This window comes from Anser cygnoides, chromosome 1 (assembly GCF_040182565.1).
Source record: "Anser cygnoides isolate HZ-2024a breed goose chromosome 1, Taihu_goose_T2T_genome, whole genome shotgun sequence".
NCBI lineage: Eukaryota > Metazoa > Chordata > Aves > Anseriformes > Anatidae > Anser > Anser cygnoides.
Window position 1 is genome coordinate 102,313,329 of NC_089873.1, and position 22,367 is coordinate 102,335,695.

Here is a 22,367-nt window from a genome sequence, read left to right on the forward strand (position 1 = left end):
TATTTCCACAGAGCGCGTTCCCCACACAGTCTGTTACCCCCCACGCTGTTAAAGGGAAACGAAATAAAATACAAGGAAATTTTATTTTTTTTTTCAGTTTTACCAAGATTTTGCTCTGTTTTTTATGTTTTTTGTTTTGTTGTTGGTGTTTTTTTATTATAGTTACTAGTGGACAAGTCCGGTCAGTTTCTGTATTAAAAAGGATCTTGATGGAGGTAGCTTTGTCTCTGTCCTGGCTTTTTTTTTTTTTGCTTGGTCTCACCTGTGCACTCATCTCAGTAAACAAACGCGAAATAAAATTAGAAAACAAAAAAAATTAACTGGAATCCCAGGCCAAGGCAGCGAGCAATGTAGCCAGGCTCTCCGTGTAACAGACGTGGCGCTGCGGCCTCCAGTCACTATGTACAGAGTCCGTCATATGTCCCCCTCTCTCCTCAGCACACTCCTTGCTCCAACGGGCTGGCTGCAGCGGAAGGAGTCTCTCCTCCTCCCGGAGACCTGCACAGCAGCTTCCATGGAGGGAAACAGCACCCAGTCAGGAATGTCAGGCAGAGGGGTAGAGTGTGAAGGGGTAGGGGAGGGAGGGTCACTTCAGCTCGGCCGAAAGATTAACAGCACTGGGCTGGGGGCTCACTGCTGCTGGGCCACCTGTAGGACCAGAGAACACGACCTGAATCAATACTATCATATTATACCATCAACACATCCCTAACCAGGGCTGTTTCCACCCCTAGACAGGCCTGCTTAGGGATGAGCAAGGGTACGTACTTGTTGAGGAGGGGGCGGTGGAGGGGGCTCACTGCTGCGGTTGGCCAATCTGCTCAGGATATTGCGCTCCGACATCTGGAGGCGCACAGCCACAGGTGGGATGCGGGCAATAGTGGCTGGCAAACGAGTTACATCTGCCTTCATGTCACTCAAAAGCTCCTCCAGCTGCTTCAGAACTGGAAGATAAACGGACACATTCAGGGGAAGAAAGCAGAGGTGCTGCACAGGACAGAGACAGGAGGGGGCAGCGATGCTAAACATCTCCACTCTTGCTTAGCACACACAATCACCTTTGTGCAGCACAGCATTGGCTGGCTTATTCCCAGCCATCGACTCCTTGGATAGATGCTGGTGGCTCTCAGCCAGACACTCCACCTCCGCAAATCGTGTGTTCAGAGCCATTGAGGGGTGAGATGGGTCTTCTGACATGTTCAGATAGGCAGCTCGTCGCAACTGCTCCTCAATCACCAGTGCTTGCTCCAGGAGCTGCAAGACAGGGTAGTAATGAGAAGTCTTCCAGCAGTTGCTGGAAAAGCAGCCTGTTCGCACCACCCCTCAGTCTGCTCTTGATCTAGTTCTCTACTGCTTCATAAGATGAGATTCTGCACCCGAGACCCCTTTCACCAGCTTCTGTTTATCTTTGAGTAAGGCCTAAAACACCACAAAACAATGAAGAGCTCCATTAAGCCAGATCAGGTACACAGGAAAACCAGGCTACGTATGTCTAGTCTAATAAGACTACTACAAACTCAAATTCTTATTCCTCTGCTAAGATGGCTCAGATTTTTAAAGGCTTTTTGAGGACCAAGTTACTTGCTCATTCACTCTTTCTGCATGGAGCATTTGGGATAAAGCTTTTCCTTAGAACCTGAGTGAGAAGTATCCTATGCTACGTACAGAAAGTGTTTAAAGAACAGTTCAGCATATCAGGGACATTTGGAGAAATTAATTTGAATACTATTACAGCAGAGCTGATCAGCCAGACTATATCAAATTAATGTTTAGTTCCAAGATTCAGAATTACATGGCCTAATCTGTGTCGGTCTTAACTTCCAGAGCTAAATGGTAGTCACTCCCAAGTAGGTTTGGACAAACCGAAAGCTACTCTTTCACCAATATAATGTTATTCAACTTTTCTAAATTCTGCTTAGGTATATGGAATGGTTTGTAGCACATCAGGCAGAACTTGTGGTGGGAACAGCTGCTTGAACCTTCAGCCTCCTACATGCCAGTTGAAGCAACATTGGGAGGAGGGGGAAGCGGAGAGTGCACTGAACCAAGTTCCTCAACACCACTTCAAAAGAAAAGGACTCCTATCATGACACTACTACATGATTTTGGTAACTTTTTTTTTTTAAATAAAAGGCACTACAGAAACCTTCCCTTCAGTGAAAAAAGTAAAAATCAAAACATCAAGCTCAACAAGGCAATCATCTTGTTCTTAAAGGCCCATCCAGCTGAAAGGCACTTGTCACACTGAAGAGAGCACCTTACCTTAAATCTCCTTGCCAAGAACTTGTTCTTTATTTCCAGGAAGTTACCCCTGTTCATCTCACCCTTGAAGGGCTCATTGAGGATGGCGTAACGTGGATCATTCTGAATATCTTGCCAACGGGCATAGCCATGACTGAGATGGGATGAGCTCAGGCAAACAAAGGCAGTGAGAACAAGGGAATATGCAGCTCAGGCAGACACAGTTCTCAAGAGGAGGTGGGGGAAAAGGGGTTGCAGAGAGGGGAGGAGCAGGAGCCAAGGAAAAGGAATGAGAACTATGTCCTACTAAATCTTAACTGTGCTGACAAGAAAACCCTCCTCCCACCATCACTTTCACTCTGGTGAAAGAAGATAAAAACACTCACTGAATGTACTGCAGTCAGACCTGAGACGGTCACCTTCACAGGAATAGTTTATGTACAAGGGGAGAGAACTGGTCTATCAGGGTAAGGATACTTGATAATTCCAGCAAGGAGCCAGTAGTCATGACGCCGATGCCATATCTCATAGGTCTTCTTTGTGACAGTTGCAGCCCGCTCTTCATTCTGCCACAGGGAGTGTAATTCTGGAAAGGCAAGATACACAAAAATAATTGAAAGTTATTTCACGAAAACAAGTAGTACCTTATACTTCCAGGTATATAAAGATGTCTGGTACCTGTGAAGCCACCATCAGCTATGTTGAACATGAACCGTTGCTTTACTGCCTTCTTGTGCCTTTCATCTACTGACTCTTTCAGCATCTCCCCATTCTGCAGCATCACCACATCTCTCTTATCATCCTCCTTTTTCTCATCTGTACACACAGGAAGTCATTAGAAAGAACATAGACAACAAGGCAAGTTGAACCCACAATGAATCCTTGCAAAAGATAGACTCAGGAAGAGGATGGAACATGACTCACCTTTCTCATCCAAGGTGATTATAGGAGGTTCAGGAGTATTCTCAATAGGTGCTCTGTCTTCCACTTTCTCCACATCAGCTGCAGGAGAAAAGGGGAACACAAAATGTAGCTGGCAAGTACAAGGCTTTATTCCTGAATCTGTGAAACTTAAAACTGCTCCCTGACTCCCTGTTCGAAGTCCTGGAATTGTCCCCCACTGATTATGTCTGTTTCTGTAGGGTGCAATATTAGGGCAGAGAAGATGCAGCTTTAGGAAGACATTTGTATGTTTGTTTGTTTTAGTGCATGTTATGTTGAAGGTATTAAACAACCTCTCTAGAAATACCTTTGCTTTCAACTTCCATTGGCTCATCTGGTCTTTCCTTCACCTCCGGTTCCTCTACTTTTTTCTCTTCTGCTTCTGTGGGATTCGCTGGGGATTTTGCTTCCTGTGGTGGTGTCTCCACAGGCTGGGCACACTGCTGAGGACAAGTCATTGAGAAGTGAGACAAAGCAGCACATGGAAACAGAATACAGTCAAATCAGTTTTGAAAGTAAAGATGCACAAAACTGCTAGGCCAACTCTGAGGACCTAAGAGTTATCTTTAAGCATTGTTCCAAGAACTGTAAGCGTGGGCAGAAGTAGAGACATTTGCAATTGCATGAGGCAAACAAGCAACAACACCCACCTCCATAGGGACCTCTGTTTCCGTAGCAGAGGTACTAAGCTCTTTCTCTGGTTCAGCTGACTCTCCTTGCTCCTTGGTACTGGCTCCTTCTTCCACCTTCACTCCCTCTTCTGTATATTCCCCATCCCACAGCAGCACAGCAGAAAAGAGAAGGAAAAAAAGCCATCAGTAAGGTCTTTCCTTCATTGTAACCAAACACACATCTCCTTCACTCCTGGAGATTATGCCCAAACAAACGGGACCAATAACACCCAAGATGAAACCACATTCCACAAACACAGGACTTCTCACTTATATCTGTTCATCCAAGGAAAGCTAGTGTCCTCTCTTGCCTTTAAGGGTTTGCAAATATATTTGGCAGCCCTCCTAACACGAGAGGTAAGTTGATCTGTGTCCACCCCCAAGCCCCACCACCACAGCTCCGGTGAGGGGAAGAGCCAGGATGAGGTCAGGACACAGGATTTCACAAGGGGGAAGCTCTCACCAGGTGGAGGGACAGGGGCAGGTGTATTTGGCTGTGTATCCCCTGGTGTTGAAGGGGTTGGAGTTTTGGGAGAGGGGGAGCTTGGCTGTGAAAGTTTCTTGTTCTCCTCTATCTCTGCCAATTCTGGCATACTCCAGCGGCCATTCACATGCTCAAATTCCTGCACCTGCAAGAGAAGGAGAGAAAGACATCACAGGAAGAGTCATACAAAACTTGTCCTCAAACTAGCAGAGACAGATCACTCAACACGAAGAAATAGGTGGGGAAGAAGAGAACTCAGTAGCTCAGCACCCCAGTAACTAGAAGCTGTATGGAGAGAAAAGGCTACCGTGCTCTCAGGCACCTACCTTTTTGCGTATAAGTGACATGACCCCAATGCGAGTAAGCACATGCTGTCGAGAAAGACCTTCCCGAGGGACCCCATCTGCAAAGGTCTCTGCACCATCAGCTCCAGGTTCACACAAATGGCGCATGAACAGTGAGACATAGGCCCTAGAGCAGTTAAAAGACAAGTAATTTAGACCACAAAACAGGTTAGCTGGAGATACATCAGACCCCTTCCCAGACAATGGAAGTCACTCCAAGCATTCTAAACCATCATGACTGACAATTTCTGAGGTTCCAGGCCCCCTTCAAGAGAGTTTCCTTACAGAACTGTTACATTCACAGAGGACACAGCTGACTTAATGTTAAGCCAGAAGCAACTGTAAGCCTGGAAAGAACTTGGAAGGTATTATTATGTGCTTGCCTGGCTATGCAAGCATTTGATTTTGGTGACTGATGAATTGAGTCCAAGGAAGAGAACTAGGAGCAATACCCTAGTCTCCCCCAGGTCCTAGTCTCTCCTCATTGCCCCCCGCAAAGGACAAACTAATATTTTACAAAAAGGCCAGAAGAGGGCCATTTTTCATTCTTCCTCAAAGGGGCTAAATGTTGCAATCCCTGCCTAATGCACTTACTTGAATTCTTTCTCTGACTTGCCCCGGAGGTCCCGAACAAGCCATTGAGTGGTGAACGCATCCTGAGGTGGCATTCCATAGCGCATGATAGCATTAAGGAAGGCTTTCCGCTGGCGGGCATTGAAACCCAAGACCTAGAATGAAGGAAAGATGGATATGGAAACAGCCATATAGAAGCAGCTAGAATTTAAAGACCTATCCTGCTGCTACTTACCTCAATGTTCCCTCCTACACGGGCAAGTAAAGGAGGCAGGGGCTTATCCTTATCATTTCTCAGGCCTTTGCGGCTAGGCCGACGAGCTGCTGAAGAGAGAAACGCAGCTAAGGAGGAGAGACAATGCACAGCATATTGTTGCGTGAATACTTCCCTTACAGAAGGGCACCACAAAGTGTACCAAGCATCCAAAGTCCCAGCTGTTACTACATGCAGAGAAAGTGACCCAGGAACTCTGGCTTCACCAGAACTTACCTTCAGACCTCTCATCAAAGTCCTCATCTCCTTCTTCAGAAGCAACTGAATAGTCTGACTGATTATCTGACTGGTCATCCTGCCAGTCTGAAAGAAAAACAGCACGTGAGCCTGAGACGCTACTCCGTTACTCTCCCAGTAACATATACTTACACCCATTTCCCCCAGGTTCCTGTGGATTTTTGTACCTCTATCCTCCTGAGAGCCATCATTGTAGTTAACTTGCTTGCGAATACGTTTGCCCTTGCCCAGATTCCTGGCCAGATCCTCCTGTTGCTGCTCGTAATGGTGACGGAGCAGTTTCTCCCAGTAATCGGGATCCACTGATTCCTCCTGCTTTATGATCTCCCGTTCAACCTCTTCTTCCTCCTGCCACACAGAGGTACAACTAAGAGCCTTATGTTACATATCCCAACCTGCCTGAGTAGATTTATGCCTACTTGCCCTTAAAAGCAGAGCTTGATTTACTTAACTGATCTTATACAATTCACCAGAAGACCCTAGCTGATATCCACCTCATACTCACCCCCATCTCCTCTTCACGAACTACATACTGGGCCACTTTGAAGGAGCTGAGATACTCATTCATGCCCTGAAGTTCTGTGTCTTCTGTTTCATCCTGGTTCCGATCCAACAGGCGCTCAATTGCTTTGTCATCGTAGTGGATAACACTGCTGTCCTCACCTTCTTTGTTATCCCCTGAGGGAGAAGCACAGACAGACATCTACTATGTGGATCTCAAGGGACTATGAGACGATATGGCACCCTAGACCTCTTTGTAGAGCTCTGATCAGTACTGTGCCTACAGTTACTAGCTAGGCTAAGGATTCAGTCCTTCCCCACCTCCTTCAGTTCTACTTTCAGGCACTCACCACCCTCAGTTGCCTCATCCTTGAAGAGCTCTTCAGTGCCAAATTTGAGAATGTCATCAAGTTCCTGTTTTGACATGGAGCCTGTCTTGGAGCCCAATCCTGGTCTCACCACCAGATGAGTTAACATCATTTTCTTCTTGGCCACCTGAGTGATACGCTCCTCCACTGAGGCCCTTGTCACAAAGCGGTATATCATCACTTTCTTGTTCTGTCCAATTCTATGTGCACGACTGAAGGCCTGGAAGAGGGAGACACTCAGAACAGTCTAGAGCAACACAAGCAGTTGCCTGCTACACCCCACCTACCTCCGCAAGTTTCCCAGTTGCCTTCATGTTTGCTCTTAACATTAGTTAAGACATGCCCTGGAAGAATCCTCTGCTTGTTCACTTTCCACCTCCACCCATCCTCACTGCTCTAATTTTGCATGTTTCTAGAAGGGAAGTCACCACAAACTCCTTCACTCCCTCTGATGCTTTCACTTCCCTTCTTCCTCACAAAGACTCCATATAGTGAGTAGTCTCATTCAAACTCACCTGGATATCGTTGTGGGGGTTCCAGTCTGAATCATAAATAATCACAGTATCTGCTGTGGCCAAGTTAATACCAAGACCCCCAGCTCGAGTTGAAAGCAGAAAGCAGAACTGCTGAGCACCAGGAGCTTGGAAAAAAAAAGAAGAGAACAGAAGTAATCAAGGAAGAGCACATTACTCAAACAAGGATTTTACCATCTCAGGGGAATCACTACCAGTTTAAGATTCCAGGAGAGCAACAGAAGACTCGGGCCACTATCAACAATCCCATATTGAACACTAAGCACATACAAAGCAAGAAATTTAATTTTGTACATAAAATACAGAGGAGAATTCTTACCATTGAAGCGATCGATAGCCTCTTGACGCATATTGCCTGTGATTCCTCCATCAATCCGCTCATATTTGTATCCTTCATGTTCTAGGAAGTCTTCCAAAAGGTCTAACATTTTAGTCATCTGCATATCAAAAATCACCACAAAAAAATTGAGGGACAAGGGGATACCAGAACAGGCTCCTTTCCTCAGGAACAGAAGTCCCAGCTTTAAGGTTTTCCCTCACATACCTGAGAGAATATGAGCACCCTGTGACCTCCTTCCTTGAGATTCTTTAACATCTTCTGGAGCAGCAACAGCTTTCCAGATGCTCGAATAAGAGCACTACCATCATACATGCCATTTGGCATCTTTGGAGCTTCCTAAAAAGAAAAAAAAAAGTGAGGGGTAAGAGAAGAAAACTGCTTCTGCTTGATATTAGTCCCTAGCTGTGTTCTTCAGATGCTGACTCACGTCTAGTCATTTAACTCAGTAAAACCACAATGCATAGCATTACTTATACAAAACATCAGTGCCAGCCTGTGCTACTTATTTTGCAATTTAACTCCTAGATCCCTTCTTCTTTCTGACTCAGTCCCTACTCTGTCTCCCTCATCCTGTGTGAATCAAAAGATGTTCCTACTTCTCAATAAAGATACCGGAAAAGGAGAGGCCTTCCAGTATGTGATGTCTACATAAAGGCAGAAATATACAAGATGGGGAAAAAAAGCACAAGAATGAAAAGGGAATCCCTCCATACTTGCCATGGAGCTCACGGTCTCCCTGGTAACAGCCAGCAGGGAATTTGCTTATATAAGAGTAAGTCAGCAACTGGACATACCATAGCAGCCACAGGAAAGAGGTAGGGGTGGTTGCAGCACTTCTTCAGATCCATAACAACGTTCAGCAAGGAAACTTGGTTACCACCACCACGTGCATTCAGTGCCTCAAAGTTCCTTGTCAAAATGTATTTATAGTATTTCCTGAAAAGGGAAAAAAATATATACATATAGACACACACACACGCCCCAGGCACCCCTCATGAGAGCAACATACTCTTTTGTTAACTTCTGTACAGCTCCTGGCACTACCTGGCAACTACCTAGGCTCTGCCAGTGGCAGTTACTATCCTTTTAACCCTTACATCAGACCACAGGACTATTCCTCCCCTCAACTACAGCAGCAGCAGGAAATTTTCCTCCTATCCGCTGTGCAGAAAGCTCTACAGTGAGGCTAAGGCTGTTTCAGCAGCTTCTTTGGAACTGCAGAACAGAGCAACAGTAGTTCCACAGCAAACGCTCCATCCATCCCCACACTCACTTCTGCATGGGGCTCAACTCCACTCTGACAATAAGTTCTGTCTTAGATGGCATGTTCTTGAAAACGTCAGCTTTGAGACGCCTCAGCATATGTGGGCCCAGCATGTCATGCAGCTTCTTAATCTGATCTTCCTTGGCTATATCCGCAAACTCTTCTAAGAAGCCCTCCAAGTTACTGCAGAGAAACAGACATTCAGCAAAATCCACAAAGGAAAAAGAGCAAAAAAAAGGGGGGGATAGGAGTTTGAAGACAAGCAGGCTTTGCCTGGACTTGCACTGCAAGACATACTGGAATCTCTCTGGTGTCAGGAAGTTCAGCAGGTGGAACAGTTCTTCCAGGTTGTTCTGCAGGGGAGTTCCTGTAAGCAGCAGCTTATGCTGGAGTGAATAACCGTTCAGCACACGGAAGAACTGGAAAAGCAGGGAAGGAAGAGGGAGAGACACAAAGACTTAAGTCACAATCCTACAAAAAAAAGTCCTAGAAAAAAGAACAAGCTAGAATTTGATTTAGATCATATCAGCTGTTTGGATAAGAGCTCCAAGTAGCTCTCATTCCAGTCAGGGCCACTAGACTGATCTTATTTGGATCACTCTTCTGCATAACAAATGACTGCAGCAAGTCCTACAAGCCATCAGGTGCTAGAAAGTTTCCCTTGCTCTTTTAAGTTACAAGCTTTCAGACCACCAATCTTTTCCAGACTGCTATACTACGTACTTTTTCCTCTAAATTAGCATTCTACATTCTTACTTCTCTGCCTCGAGACTTCTAGAAATAACTAAGTCAGTCTTCCTATTCATATCAATCCTGGCAGCATTCCAGAGTTCTAAACAAGCAGAGGAGAAAGAGCTAAGGGTTTGCCAATGTGCCTTTAAAGTAATTTGTGCTGGTATTCACAACAATGAAGTAATTCCAGACAGAACTAGTGAGCAGGTAAGGTTCTGAACTGAAAAGCACAAGTATATAGTGTTTGCTAGCACAAATTGACAAAGCAGTAATTTATGAACTTGGCCATTTGTTTGCTCGTTTTAAACTTAACATGATACAGCATCAAACAGTGTGAGAGTAGCTTGTACTAGGTGGCAAACAAAATCAAAAGAAATACCACCACTCATTTTGGTTACCATACCAGAAGGATTCCTTTCTTGGAATCAAATACGGAAGTTACTCATATCTGCAAAAGATACCCTTTGGTAGGTAAACATCACCACCTGTCAAAAAAGCTGATCTGTCTTGCATCCAAACACCTAAAGCTGTCCTTAAGGGACAGGAAACCGATCTAGAAAAAGGTAGACTTAATGGTCTTGGTGGATAATCAATTGCAACTTAGTCATAGTGAAGCCTTGAGACTTAATATTCTCTTTCAGTTCATGAGTATGAATAGTAAGTGTTCTTTACCATTTCCAATAATTTCAATTCTAAGCACAGAACAACATCCAGTTTTAGGGCCTACAATCAAACATGATCTGGAAACTCGATATCAAGCACAGCTGTGATATACTGGAAAGATACCTCACACTTGGATCTGAAAAGCTAAAACTTTTTTTTCTTTAAACAAAGAAGTAACTTTCTCTTACAGTCTGCAAGAACCTATAAAACCAGATTTCCAGTAACAGTTGTTTTTAGTGTACTAAGCCCTAGAATCCAGCTGAAGACAGACAAATCAATACCAGAATTAAAGCACAAGGGCTTAGGGAGGGGCTGGATTAAGAAAGTACAGTCAATTCAACTGAATTAAAACAAGCTTAGTTAAGGTGCAGCCTTGTATGAAAGCAGCTGTATGGCTTTCAGCATTTGCCCAGGCATTGTTGAACACCCCTGGCCACCTCTCCCATTTCTATAACATCTAATTAGCTCTGCTACAAAGCTCGATGAATGCAGAGACCAAGACTACTCTGGAAGCAGGACGATTGTACTCATGAAGCTTGTTTTACACTCAATATGGTAAACCCTTTCAGAATAGAGCTGTTGCAGGTATATGATCTGCTTCCAGAGAAGCCTCTTTTTAAGAAAAAACATCCAGGTTTTGCGTGTGTTTGTTGTCTTTTTTTTTTAAACATCCAGTTGTTTGTTTTTTTTTAGTTTTCCAGTATATACCAATTGCCTACTCAACCAGAAAGGAAACTGTTTTAATGAATGAGACATGACAAGTGAAATTGTTACCAGTTATAATCAAAATGAAGGTTGTTCCCCCCACCCCTCCCCGCCTTTAAGATAATGCATCAAATTTGCTGTCAAACATATGACTAAGAGCTGGCAGACAAACTTACTTGCTTAGGAACAGCAATCTATTCTTCTGAACAATCTCTGCAACGCATGTCATGCCTATAAACCTTATTACCTATGCTTTTCTGTACCTTAGACTGATTGTTCTTCAGTCGGTGAGCTTCATCCACAATGAGACAGGCCCAGTCAATAGACCCTAGTATGGCCATATCAATTGTGATCAGTTCATAGGAGGTGAGAAGCACGTGGAACTTCACAGCAGCTTCCTTCTGCAAAGGAAAACGAGGGACATGATAATGAGATAAGGGAATGCCCCAAGACAAAGGGGATGCAGGGTCTCTCCAAGCTGTTCCAACAAGCCATGGTTGAACTGTGAAAAATGGTTTTGACACGCTGTTTCCTGTCAACAGATTCAAAATACTACCCAAGCATTCCAGTTCTTCAATCCCCTATTACTTGTTTTACTCAAGTAAGTCTCCTCAACCCCATTGTTACTACTTATGGACAGTAACCAAGTCTTGAAACAAGTTTACAAATAAGCAGTGAATAGAGGAATGTTATGGAAAGATCTGGTGATATGTAGCTCATCAAAAAGTTAAGACTTAGATAAATAGCTTATCAGAAAAATTTAAATTTGTTAGTACTTCGTGCAGATAAACTTCAAGGGAACTGAAACCAAGGAGTCCTATTTAACTCTGCCACTGGGAAAACTTTTCCTAGTAAAAAAAAAAGCTGGTAGCTAGACTAAAATTCTATTAAAAAACAGCCACCTATATCAGGATCTTCCTTCCTATCTGGGCACAGGACGCAACTTCTCGGATGTCTAGATGTGGCTTTACCACCAGCCAGTTCCTCATACAGACTTAAGGAGGAAGAGTCAAATTGATGCAGGTTGGCAATTCTGACATTGACTTAGATCTGTAGGAAGTATGATATACAACTTCACAGATTAAGCAGAAGAATAAAAAGGCTTGCCTATAGCCAGTATTGCTTTAGTCAACACCCTTTTTCTTCAGTGCTGTATGGTTCAGACCGGTAAGTGCTTAGAACAGTCTAGAAAAGGAGTCTAACTAAATACCCAGTAGTCATCGATTTGTAGTTATTTCCCCTGCAAAGCTAGAAGTATAGTCAGTTCCCAGGGATTTCAGAATATCTGAATCTTGGCTGCTGAAAGCCAGTCTAGTGCATCTCTTCTTCCAGCTCAGGCTTGCAATACAGCAGAGTTCTGTACCTTCATTCTGGATGCTTTTTTGCCTCCACGTATGGCATTATCCTCAAAAGTGAACTCATTCTCACGGATGATGGCCCGGCTGTCTTTGTCCCCAACATAGGTCACTACATACATATCTGGTGCCCACATCTCAAATTCTCGTTCCCAGTTGATGATAGTGGAGAGTGGGGCACTCACCAAGAAGGGTCCCTTTGAGTGGCCCTATGAACAGAATCAGTAAGACCATTAGATGAATGCATCCACTCACTCAAGCAGCGTCTTCCTGGGTAGTGTTCTCCCAGCTATGTTTTGCCTCTCACCTCTTTGTATAAGGAATATAGGAACACAGCTGTCTGCACAGTCTTTCCCAGACCCATTTCATCTGCCAAGATTGTATCTGTGCCCTGAGCCCAAGAGAAACGCAGCCAGTTCAGTCCTTCCAGTTGGTATGGATGCAAGGTACCCCCTGTTACATCAAGGTACTCAGGTTGCCGGTCATATTTCACTGTTGGCTACAGCAGAAAGAAGGAAGAGTTGAGATTTACCTTAGCAATACAATTACCAAGAGTTCTTTCCTAGTCAATACATATTCCCTAGTGTAGATTAGACTCCATTAAAAACCACCAGATTAAGTCCAGTACTAAATCCCTAAAGAGCCAGAAAGTGTCCATCAACCCGCCCATTTTTTTTTTTTTTTTACAAGCTCTTTCTACCAATAGCCAGCCAGTCTGTTTCCAGTTTACAAAAGCTAGGCCTTTGTCTGAAGGTTTTATGAATCCATTTACTTTTTAGGCCTGGAAGGAATTATAAGCCTTGTGTTTGTCACCCTTTGGTTGCCCATTTACCAAGCCCCGGCCCCACTCGAAATAACCAGCTCCATCAGATGGCACCAAAGCAGTGAACAGTAACTTACATCTACCGTGGGAGTTTCAGGGGGCCTTTCCAGTTTCCGCATCTTCACTTTCTTTAGCTTCTTACCAGGCCTTCCCTCTTCACCCCTCATCAGCTCCCTATGCAGAGACAGTCCCAAGAATATGCAAGTTTAATGGCTTTTGTAATAGTCCAAGGGAAAACTATCACAAAGAACAGGGGGGCAATCAGTGTAACTCAAATATGATCAAGAGAACAAAGTTGGAACCTTCATGAACTGATGGAGAGGTATAAGGTTCCTGCCCAAAGGAATAAGGAGACAGCAACACAAAGATGTTTCTTTGCTATCTCCATGTATGCAGCCAGTGCTAGGTAATGACATACTCAAATACTTTCTGTTGAGATAGAGGAACGTGACCTCTAGTTATTTTCTCCTACCTGTGATTCCAGTAGGCTTGCTTGTAAAGGTCATAATCTTGGATATCCACATCCTCGCTTTCCCATGATGCCTGGTCGTAGGGCAGGTCTCTCCATTTAATCAAATAGTGGACATTCCCCTTCTTATCCACACTGAGGGAGAAACCAGTAAGTCTTAAGCACAGTGAAAAGACAGCATTCACTCAATCCACTCAAGTGGGAGAGAAGAAAAGGATCCCTTAATGAAGCAACAGAAACACAAGAACAATGTTTGTCATATAAACAAAAGAACTCCCATTTTTCCCCCTCATTCACAATGCAGCTTAGCTCATCAGCTCTCCCTTAACCCTACGGCATTTGTTGAAAATCCTCCTGCTCTTCCACAGGGACAGGTATTTAAATGAGAGTAATTTGTCTTTGCTTCCTTCCCTACCTATGATTAAGGATTCTATGGATCATCATCCACTCCGGCTTGATCCCATATCGGTAGAAGCGCTCCTCCATTTCAGCATATTTGGGGTCCTTGTTCTTTCTCTTTCGACTTTTCTCCTCTTCACCTCCGAAGTCCCCTGAGGGTGGCTCATCCATATCATTCTTGCGTTGGTAATTCCTAAACATGACTTGACAGTGCAGCTCCAGCTGGAGTCAGGACAAAGAGTTAAAAGATCATAAGTATCTCTCCCCCTCAACTACCCACAGAAATAACCTTATCATAAGGGTGGATAGCTAAGAGTCTTAAACTCACCTGCAACTCTGACACCCAAGAGCAGTGCCAGTAGGACATGCCCTGCCATTTGACAAAGAACTGCCTTTCAGGCCGACCCTCCAGAGGCTTAGGAGGAGGAGCATTAGGGTCTGCATCAGGTGGACGTGGTGGTGGGGGACCAACTGGGGGCTGACCCCATTTCCAGATCAAGATCTTCTGCACCTTTCCTTTCAAAGCAGGGCACTAAAAAGTTAGACAGATTATTATATCAGACTGCAAGTATTCTAACCACAAGTGCTGAGGAGTACAGTGTGTTCAAAGCGTCACAGTTCTCTTCCTTAGTTATAGCTTTACTACACAGGTGGAGTTTGCTCTTTGGGCTTGGAAGCTTTTATCCTCTTATTTCCAGCATTTCCCTGAGCTTTCTCTAGTTTGTCTTCCCTCCCCTCCCAACCAAGACTGGGGAATCCAATTCAGTATCTTAATTTAGTTGTCTCCCCAGGGCACAAAAAAAAAATCAGAAGTTCCACATGAAATACACAAATTGCTGGGCTTAATGTCAGTCCATCCAACCAGAACTCCAATGTACAGAAAGTGTTTTTCTGTGGAACTATCAGCCCAGTATAGGGATATACCCTGAAGCAGATTCTATTTTGTTCATTATCTTTGAAGTCCTCATCACTTACTGAAAGCATCTAATGCCATTTGTAATACTTCATTTCAGTAACGTCTTGCAACAGTGTGAAACTTCTGACCATCTACTAAGAGAGGGCTTGGCATTACAGAGCCTGCAGTACAAAATCTGTTTGGCTCAGTATTAGCTTAAAATATTTAAGTGCTGAATTTGCTTGCACTCATATTGCTGCTTTTACATACACACAGGGCCCAAGAAAACAGCTTTGGCATCCTGGACCCAAGACTGCCCAACTACTTCACACATGGGCAAACCTCATGAAACTCAATTGCTGTAATCCTGTACTTCCTGCTCTCTAGAGTAAAAACAACCAAGCTACATCCAACCATAGAGATCCAGACCTCAGCAAACTATGACAAAAATGCAATAGCCTTCTCTGAGGACCTAGCATTTCCAGGAAAATGTGATGTTCAAAAGGGAACAGATCCATCTGCTCTTTTAGCAACAGGAGAGTGGTATAGCAGAAACTTACAGTGCAGCGAGGACACAGCCACTCCCCATTGGGAATCTCTGGCAATGGGGGATTCAGACAGTGGATGTGATAGGACGAAGGACAAGCATCACAGCATAGCAGCTCTCCTCCATCCTTGCAGACTCTACAGAACTCCATATGATGGTCATCTTCCTCCTCAGCATCCCCCACAACATCTTCCAGGATCTCCTCACCTTCAGAGTTATCCTCCTTTGCTTCCCACTGAATGCCCTCTTTCTCCTACAGGAGTAGGAAATCAGAAAAATCAGACTGACGCATTCACGATTATCTTCATTAGCACTGAAGAACAGTATCAAGTCAACTGACCTTCCCCCTTGACAACAAATTCAGAGGAATCCAGTACTCACACAGTGAGGGCAGCTCCATTTGCCCTCTGGGGCTTTCTCCATGTCTGGGTCGAGGCAAACCATGTGGTAGGCACGAGGGCAGGTATCACACAGTATGATTTCTCCTCCCTGCTGGCACACCTCACAGTAGTCCTGGTGATCAGTCTCATAGCCATCCACAGCCACTGTGGAGTCCTCCTCACCTGCAGAGGATGTGGGAAGTTAGAATAGTACAAGGCACAGCAGATACAAGCTTCTTGCAGCAAGGGCTGGTGCTCCCTCAGCACCAACAGACTACACAGTTGCAGAGTGAGTTTTGGATTCTGTATCTCTCTATCCTTGTAATAAACAAGGCAGGGGGGTAAAAACTGAAACAGAAGTGAAACAAAACCACCTGGGACTCCTTCTACCCATGAAATTAAAGGTATAGCTTAGGCCAGGGAAACTCAGCACTATCTGTTCCTCTACCAAAGAGAAAAAGAATTCCTGGACACCTTTTCTTTACTGGAAGTAATATCAGGTCCTTCCTCCATGAAGGATTCTCCTCCCTCAAGTACGCTGATAAGGACCCATATGCTGCACAGACATTCATCTCTCTATACACTTAGCTGCAATTCTGTTTCCAACTGACAGAAAGCAGCAATACCTTTCTTTTTCTTTTTCCCAGCTTTGAGTTTTTTGCGACTGCGACTACTACGGCTGGTAGATCCATCTGAAACAGAGTAGCTGTTGATGCTGGCATCATCAAAGTCTGACTCCACATCCAGATCATCGTCTTCACTCTGAGGTAGGGAAGAAGAAATATGTGCTTCTCAGGCATGCACGCTGGGGACAGCAATCAGACCCAGATCCCAGCATCTCTACCATGTCATAGCTCCTCCTCAGAATATCAAGGAAGGAGGGTCACTTACTGATGATCTCTTACGCTTGGAGCCAAATCCTCCCAGTTTGATTTTCAAAGGTGCCACTTTCTTTGTTTTAGGTTTTTTGATATCAGGAATACGAGGACTGGCCTTTGGCTTCCGCCGGGCATTGGGTCCTGCGAACAGAGGAGCCTGTGAGTCAAAAGGATTACTGCCTTGACATCACTCTCTACCACCCCTGTCCGATTTTTCATCTCACCTTTGCCCTCCTTTGTCTTGGCTTTCCTGAGCGGCACCTCTACAGGGGGCTGCGGCAGCACAGCATCCACGTTTGTCACCATACTCTCCACTACTGCAACAGCTGCAGCTGCAGCAGCTGCCACAGATGCACCTGAACTTCCCTTGAAGGGGTTGTTTGTGCTAAACTCCCTCCATTTGGCTCCCAGTACCATCATCATCTTCGACACAGCTATTTTAGGGTTCTTGGCTGCAATAAGTGGCCTGCATACAGTTAAGGAAGGAAGAGTTACTGAACCAGCCTGAAGTCTAGATGATTCTTTCTCCTCCCATTACCCCCCCCCCCCAGCAGCACTTCTCTCCCAAACTACATTCCTTTCTAATCTCTGATCTCAACAGGCAATGAATCTCTCCACTCCCATCCTTCACACAGTGTGGAGGTAAATGCTCCAGGATTTGAGATCAAAATGGAATTTAGCACATTAGGGGGAAAAAAGTGGACTAGGAGTAAGGACTTGCATCATTTTCAATCACCGAAAACAAAAGATGTGAACCAATTATTTTAGTGTTGCTTCAGTTTTCGCACTAGGTAGGATGCTAGTGTCTCTAACGTGTCTTGAGGTTCCAAAACCATGAAACCTAGTCAGTCCTTGTCCCATCTTTTTTTTTTTCCCCCTTCAGCAGCCCTTCCAAGTGCTACAGGCTTGCAGATCACCTGACAAACTGGCTGAAAGCTTTATAGTTGGTGAGAGTGCGGTAATCCTCTTCTGTGAAGATATGGTCAATATCCTCCATGCCCCAATCCTCTAAGAGCTGAGCAGATGACTTTGGCTCCTGTGCAAAGAGAATCACAGCAACTCTGAGCAAAAGCACATGCTCTACAAAAGAGCTTCCATAAATCTACATTATCATATACCTTTCATCTACAGATGACCCAGTGGGTCAAGACTGGGGGATTTTCACCTCCAGCCCCCCCCTTCACTTGTCACTACCATAGGACACAGCCTCACTAGAACATCAGAGGTGGGAAAAGTCTGCTGATTCAATATACTTTCTAGGTGTGTTTAAGGTAGGAGAGAGGAAGGCATGCAAGATGGGAAAGCATTCAGGTCAGTCAAGTTTAGGAGAGGCAGAAACTGAACCATCCCCACTTCATGCACAGTCACAAACAGCACTGATCCCCAAAATCGGATACACGGAAGCGAGTAACAAGCAGTCTATCAGCAGGGTATCCTCTCACCTTGGAGTCATCATCTTCTTCCTCTTCTTCTTCTTCCTCCTTGCGCTTAGCTTTGTTTTTCTTTTCCTTCTTAGGCCCTAATTTCTTCTTTTTCTTCTTCCCAGGAGTATAGTCACTGCCTTCGCTGTCCGAGCGCAGAACCTCTTCTTCTTCCTCCACAAACTCATTGCCCTCACCAGAGCTGTCCCCCAGCTGGGGAGGGAGGGAGAGAGAAGATCAGGCAGCTGTGAGAAAATACCCTGGATAAGCACTAAATGCCACATTCTCCCCAAGCTCTAGAGGATTTGTACAACGGACTGCTGCTCTAGGTCAACAACAAAGCCAGTCCGCTCATGCCACATATCCATTGAGCATCATCCAAGACATCCTTTTCCTCACCTCCTTCTTCTGACGCTTGCTGAGCTTGGGCACTTTGGGTTCCTTTAGTTTCTTGGGCTTCTTCTTCTTCTTGATTTTGGGTGTTTCAGCTTCAGATAGAAGCTCTTCTTCCGGCTCTTCTTCAGGCTCTGGAGGGGAAACAGTGACGTATAATTTCAACCTCCATCTGTGCACTACACCATAGCCCTCTTCTCACAGACTTCACTTGATTTGTCTAGTTGCTACATACTTACAAATACAGAAGCATTTACAACCTCTTACCCTGTTACAGTTTATAACATATACTATTTAATCATATGGTAAGGAACACATTTTCCTCCCTCCCTTCAACAAGGCCTATTTCCACAGTATTCCTTCTCCAAGCAGAGCTGCACTCAGATCTCAAGGACCAGAAGTTTGCCCTAACCGAATAAGAGGAAAGGGCATAGAGTAGATGGCCACATCTAAAGGAGTTGAAGTAGTGAATATATTGGAGAACATGAATAGGATACTGTTTCAGTCCTCAGGTCTCCATAAGATAAGTTACTTAACCTCTTTACCTGGGCAGAGCATCCTACAGCAGCATGCAAAGTACAGTCCAGTACGCCACTACTTGGCCTCCTCCATAGGTAAGCTGCTACTCGGCAGCTCGGTTCTGATTTGGATTTGGCGCAGCTTTCTCCCCCCAGCCCTTCCCTCTATGCCAACAGCTAGCAAGCTCACCCCTTGGGCAGGGCGGTGCAAGCTCCCATCCCCATGGCCTGGCTCCCCGCAGCGGCCTGGCTCCCCGAGGCCCCCGGGGCAGGGGCAGCCCGCTGCTCCTTTGTGGCAGTCTGCGGGAGCAGCCCAGCCATTCGCCCTCCCCTGCCGCCCCGCCCATCGCACACAGCCAGAGTCACTCCTTCTCCCTCCAAGGGAAAATGGCCTCCTGACCACAGGAGCTGGGCAGGATGGAGGAAGCCACAGGTCGAGAGAGCTGCAGCGGTGGGATGAGGTGACGCAGGTAGAGCTCTCAGAATTTGGGGTCCCTGCATCCCTGACACACTGCCAGCCAATTAGTTATCTGTTCACTCGCACGGTCCTGCAACACCAGTTCCTTCAGAGATTCCACATCTTCCTTTCCTGCTAGTTCCGATTTAGAGCCTCTAGTGTCCCATCCCTTCCAATGCATCTCCTAAAGCTCTTAAGTTTGCAATGATTTTAAGTTTTTCTTCACCAAGATTTTCCTTACAAGGCTTACTGACAATCTTCCCCCTACCTAAGATTTTAGCGGGACCAGAAGGCACCTAGAGTCAAACCTCAAGAGAAAAAGCCAAGCAGCCCTTAACATCACTTTCCCTTTCCAGATGCAACATTTTCTCATATGATACTACAACAACACTACAGCATGACCTGGTAAGAAAAGTCAAACTTGTCTTACAGTCCAGCACATTAGGATACGCGTTCCATTTTACAAGGAAGCAGAGAATCCAGATGTTTATGGACTTGCTCCATGGACATGCAGCGATACCACCAGAAACAGAAGAGTACCCAGGGCTCTAACTCCAGTCTGATGTTGATGAGGATGCAAGCAAGAGGGAAAAGGCAAGGTACAAAGACTACAAGAAAAGCAAAGGTGAGCAGACAGCACAGAGCAAGAACCACAAGAAGCCTCAATAATTGGGTGTGGTGAAGAAAAAGTGGGTCACGCAACAGCCCAGGGCAGTTGGCTCTGGACGTCAGCAGGTCTGAGATCCCTGATGAAAAAGCCAGACGTTCTGCCCTTTCACATAGTGCCCCCCATTCCCCTCCCCACTCGTGAGAGATGAAACTTGCAGACATTTTCATAGCCTGTCAGAATTGGACACACTGCCTCCACCCCTCACACCTCCTCAAAGCATGCGCCCCCGACAACCCGCGATGTCTCGGAACAAAGTCAGCTCCACCTGACGCGAAGCCACGAGCCTCGCGATTTGAAGTAAACCCAGGATTCTGATATCCAAATCAAAACCGCACGCCTGACTCCTAGTCAAAAATGATACCCCCCCCCCCCCCCCCCCCCCCCCCGCAGATCACGCGTTTCACATACCCATCGTGAGAGGAGCATTACCCCACTTCACACACGGGCCCTGCAGGCCCTCGATACCTTGGTGCTGGGGGATAGCGTTGTTCAACAGAATCTCCATCTCATCATCATCGCTGCCCCCGGAGCACGGTGAGGGAGATCCAATGCCCGATGCCATGTCCTCCAGACTGGGGGAGGCCCGGGCTTATAGAAGGTGCTGTCTTCTTGCCAGTCAAGCCAGTACTTCATTGAAAAGAAAAAGAGAAAGTTATAGCAGGTACGAACTCTGGTTTTCCAAGCAATAGTGCTACCAAGACGATCCTTGCGAGAAAGCTTAGCTAGCAACTTCACTGCGTTTGGAGCCTACGGATAACAGAAACGCTGGCAGCAGGTATCAGATCGGAGTCGCGACGAGGCAGGCTTTGAAGGCACTAGACGTTAAACTGAGTCAGCACCTCATCCCCTGCAAGGCAGCCAGAGCAGCTGTCCTAGGGGAGCACCCTCCCAGCTCCTGCAGCCCGGAACGACAGCCCTAGGTCATTTCGAACCCCCGGGACCCCGCACAAAAGGTGTCGTCGTCGCCGTCGTCTCGGCGGCGCCCGCAGCCCCGCTCCGCTGCCCGCCGCTCCCGCGCCCCCGCCCGGAGCGGGGCTGCGCGGCGCAGGGCGGGGGGGGCGGGGGGGGGGGGGGGGGGGGGGGGGCACGGTCTCTCGGGCGGGGGCGCGGGGCGGGGCGGGGCCGGGGAAGTCCGGCTCGCAGGCAGCGAGGGGCCGCCTCTCCCCGGGGACGGCCGCCGGGGCGGAGGCCGAGCTGCAAGCGGCAGGGCCCGGCGGGGAGGCCACCCCCCCCCCCCCGACCCGGTGCTGCGCCGGGAGGGGGAAGAGGGGCGCGTCCTGCGGCCGCCCGTGAGGGGACAGCGCGGCCCCGGGGGTAGCCGCGGACGAGAACCGACGGAGAGGGGGGCGCCGGCCCGCGTAGGGGAGGCCCCGGGAGGTGGTGGGAGGCTCTGCCCGCCCTCGTCCCCTCCCGGCTCCTCACCCGGCTCCAGACCCCCAGCTCTGCTCCGCTCTGCCGCCGCTGCTGCTGCTGCTGAAGGGAAAATGGCTCCGGCCCCGGCACCGCCTCTTAAAGGGGAAAAAACCCGGCCAGGCCCCGCCCCCCTCCCGCCTCCATCCCATAATATGCCCCGGGACCCCGGCAACAGGCTCCGCCTCCATCTCCCCGGCAACCCCCCCCCCAACCGAGACATCCCATAATATTCGTCCTCCCCTCAGAACTTCCCACTCACTGCCCGGCCCGGCATCCCATAATAATACCCCCCCTCCCCGGCTGGAAACATCCCATAATATACCCCCACTCCCCCCCCCCCCCAAGCCGAGCAACATCCCATAATACTCCCCACCCTCTCACCCCTTCGCTCCGACATCCCATAATACACACCGCACCACCACCACCCCCCACGACCGGGACCCCGCGCCGGGGCAGGCGCCCCCCGCGGCGCGGCCCCTCGCCCGCCATCCCATAATAGTCACGGCCCTCCCGCTTGGGGTGGGGGGGGGGGGGGTGGACAGCAAGCTGTAGTAACCCCCGGAACATCCCATAATAGTCATACCCCAGGCGCACATCCCATAATAGTCACCGCCACCACCACCACCACCACCCCCCCTGCGCGGGCAGGCATCCCATAATAGTCGCCGGGAGCCACCGTCCAGCCAGCCAGCCCATAATACTCACAGCCGCCCTCCGTGCCAGCCCGCGGGGCTCCGCCGCGCCCACTGCCCACCTGCCGCCGGGCCCCGGGCCCTCCGTGCCACCCCACAGGTCCCGGGAGCACCGGGAGCACCGGGAGCACCGGGAGCACCGGGAGCACCGGGACACAGGCCCCGTGCGGTGGGGCTGAGTGTCC

General features: G+C 47.3%; 1 protein-coding gene and 1 non-coding gene across 13 annotated transcripts; both read right to left on the reverse strand.

The window, feature by feature from the left end:
• Window positions 1–64: 64 nt before the first annotated feature.
• Window positions 65–21,645, reverse strand: CHD4 (chromodomain helicase DNA binding protein 4). 12 transcript variants are annotated; one of them, XM_067004496.1, is made up of 40 exons: window positions 21,500–21,645; window positions 20,543–20,704; window positions 18,439–18,566; window positions 18,061–18,252; window positions 17,536–17,654; window positions 16,843–17,084; window positions 16,632–16,759; window positions 16,367–16,502; window positions 15,742–15,923; window positions 15,374–15,613; window positions 14,247–14,450; window positions 13,935–14,140; window positions 13,523–13,654; window positions 13,128–13,224; window positions 12,535–12,726; window positions 12,236–12,436; window positions 11,136–11,273; window positions 9,070–9,191; window positions 8,782–8,955; window positions 8,303–8,444; window positions 7,713–7,844; window positions 7,488–7,605; window positions 7,151–7,275; window positions 6,618–6,855; window positions 6,272–6,444; window positions 5,934–6,114; window positions 5,746–5,832; window positions 5,491–5,579; window positions 5,277–5,410; window positions 4,665–4,809; window positions 4,318–4,483; window positions 3,834–3,943; window positions 3,491–3,623; window positions 3,166–3,243; window positions 2,920–3,057; window positions 2,719–2,827; window positions 2,263–2,395; window positions 1,059–1,254; window positions 769–944; window positions 65–648 (listed from the first exon to the last, which is right to left on the reverse strand). In XM_067004496.1, the coding sequence occupies exons 2-40, from the start codon at window positions 20,637–20,639 to the stop codon at window positions 631–633; spliced, it is 5,751 nt and encodes a 1,916-aa protein (XP_066860597.1). In that variant the 5' UTR covers window positions 20,640–20,704; window positions 21,500–21,645; the 3' UTR covers window positions 65–630. The 12 variants fall into 12 exon arrangements, with proteins under 12 accessions (XP_066860597.1, XP_066860593.1, XP_066860586.1 ...); XM_067004492.1 differs by having other exon boundaries at window positions 3,491–3,626; window positions 5,746–5,856; XM_067004485.1 differs by having other exon boundaries at window positions 3,491–3,626; window positions 5,491–5,597; window positions 5,746–5,856.
• Window positions 4,151–4,290, reverse strand: LOC125180594 (small Cajal body-specific RNA 11). The gene has a single exon (XR_007159284.1). It is a non-coding gene; the product is annotated as a small Cajal body-specific RNA 11 (non-coding RNA).
• Window positions 21,646–22,367: the final 722 nt, after the last annotated feature.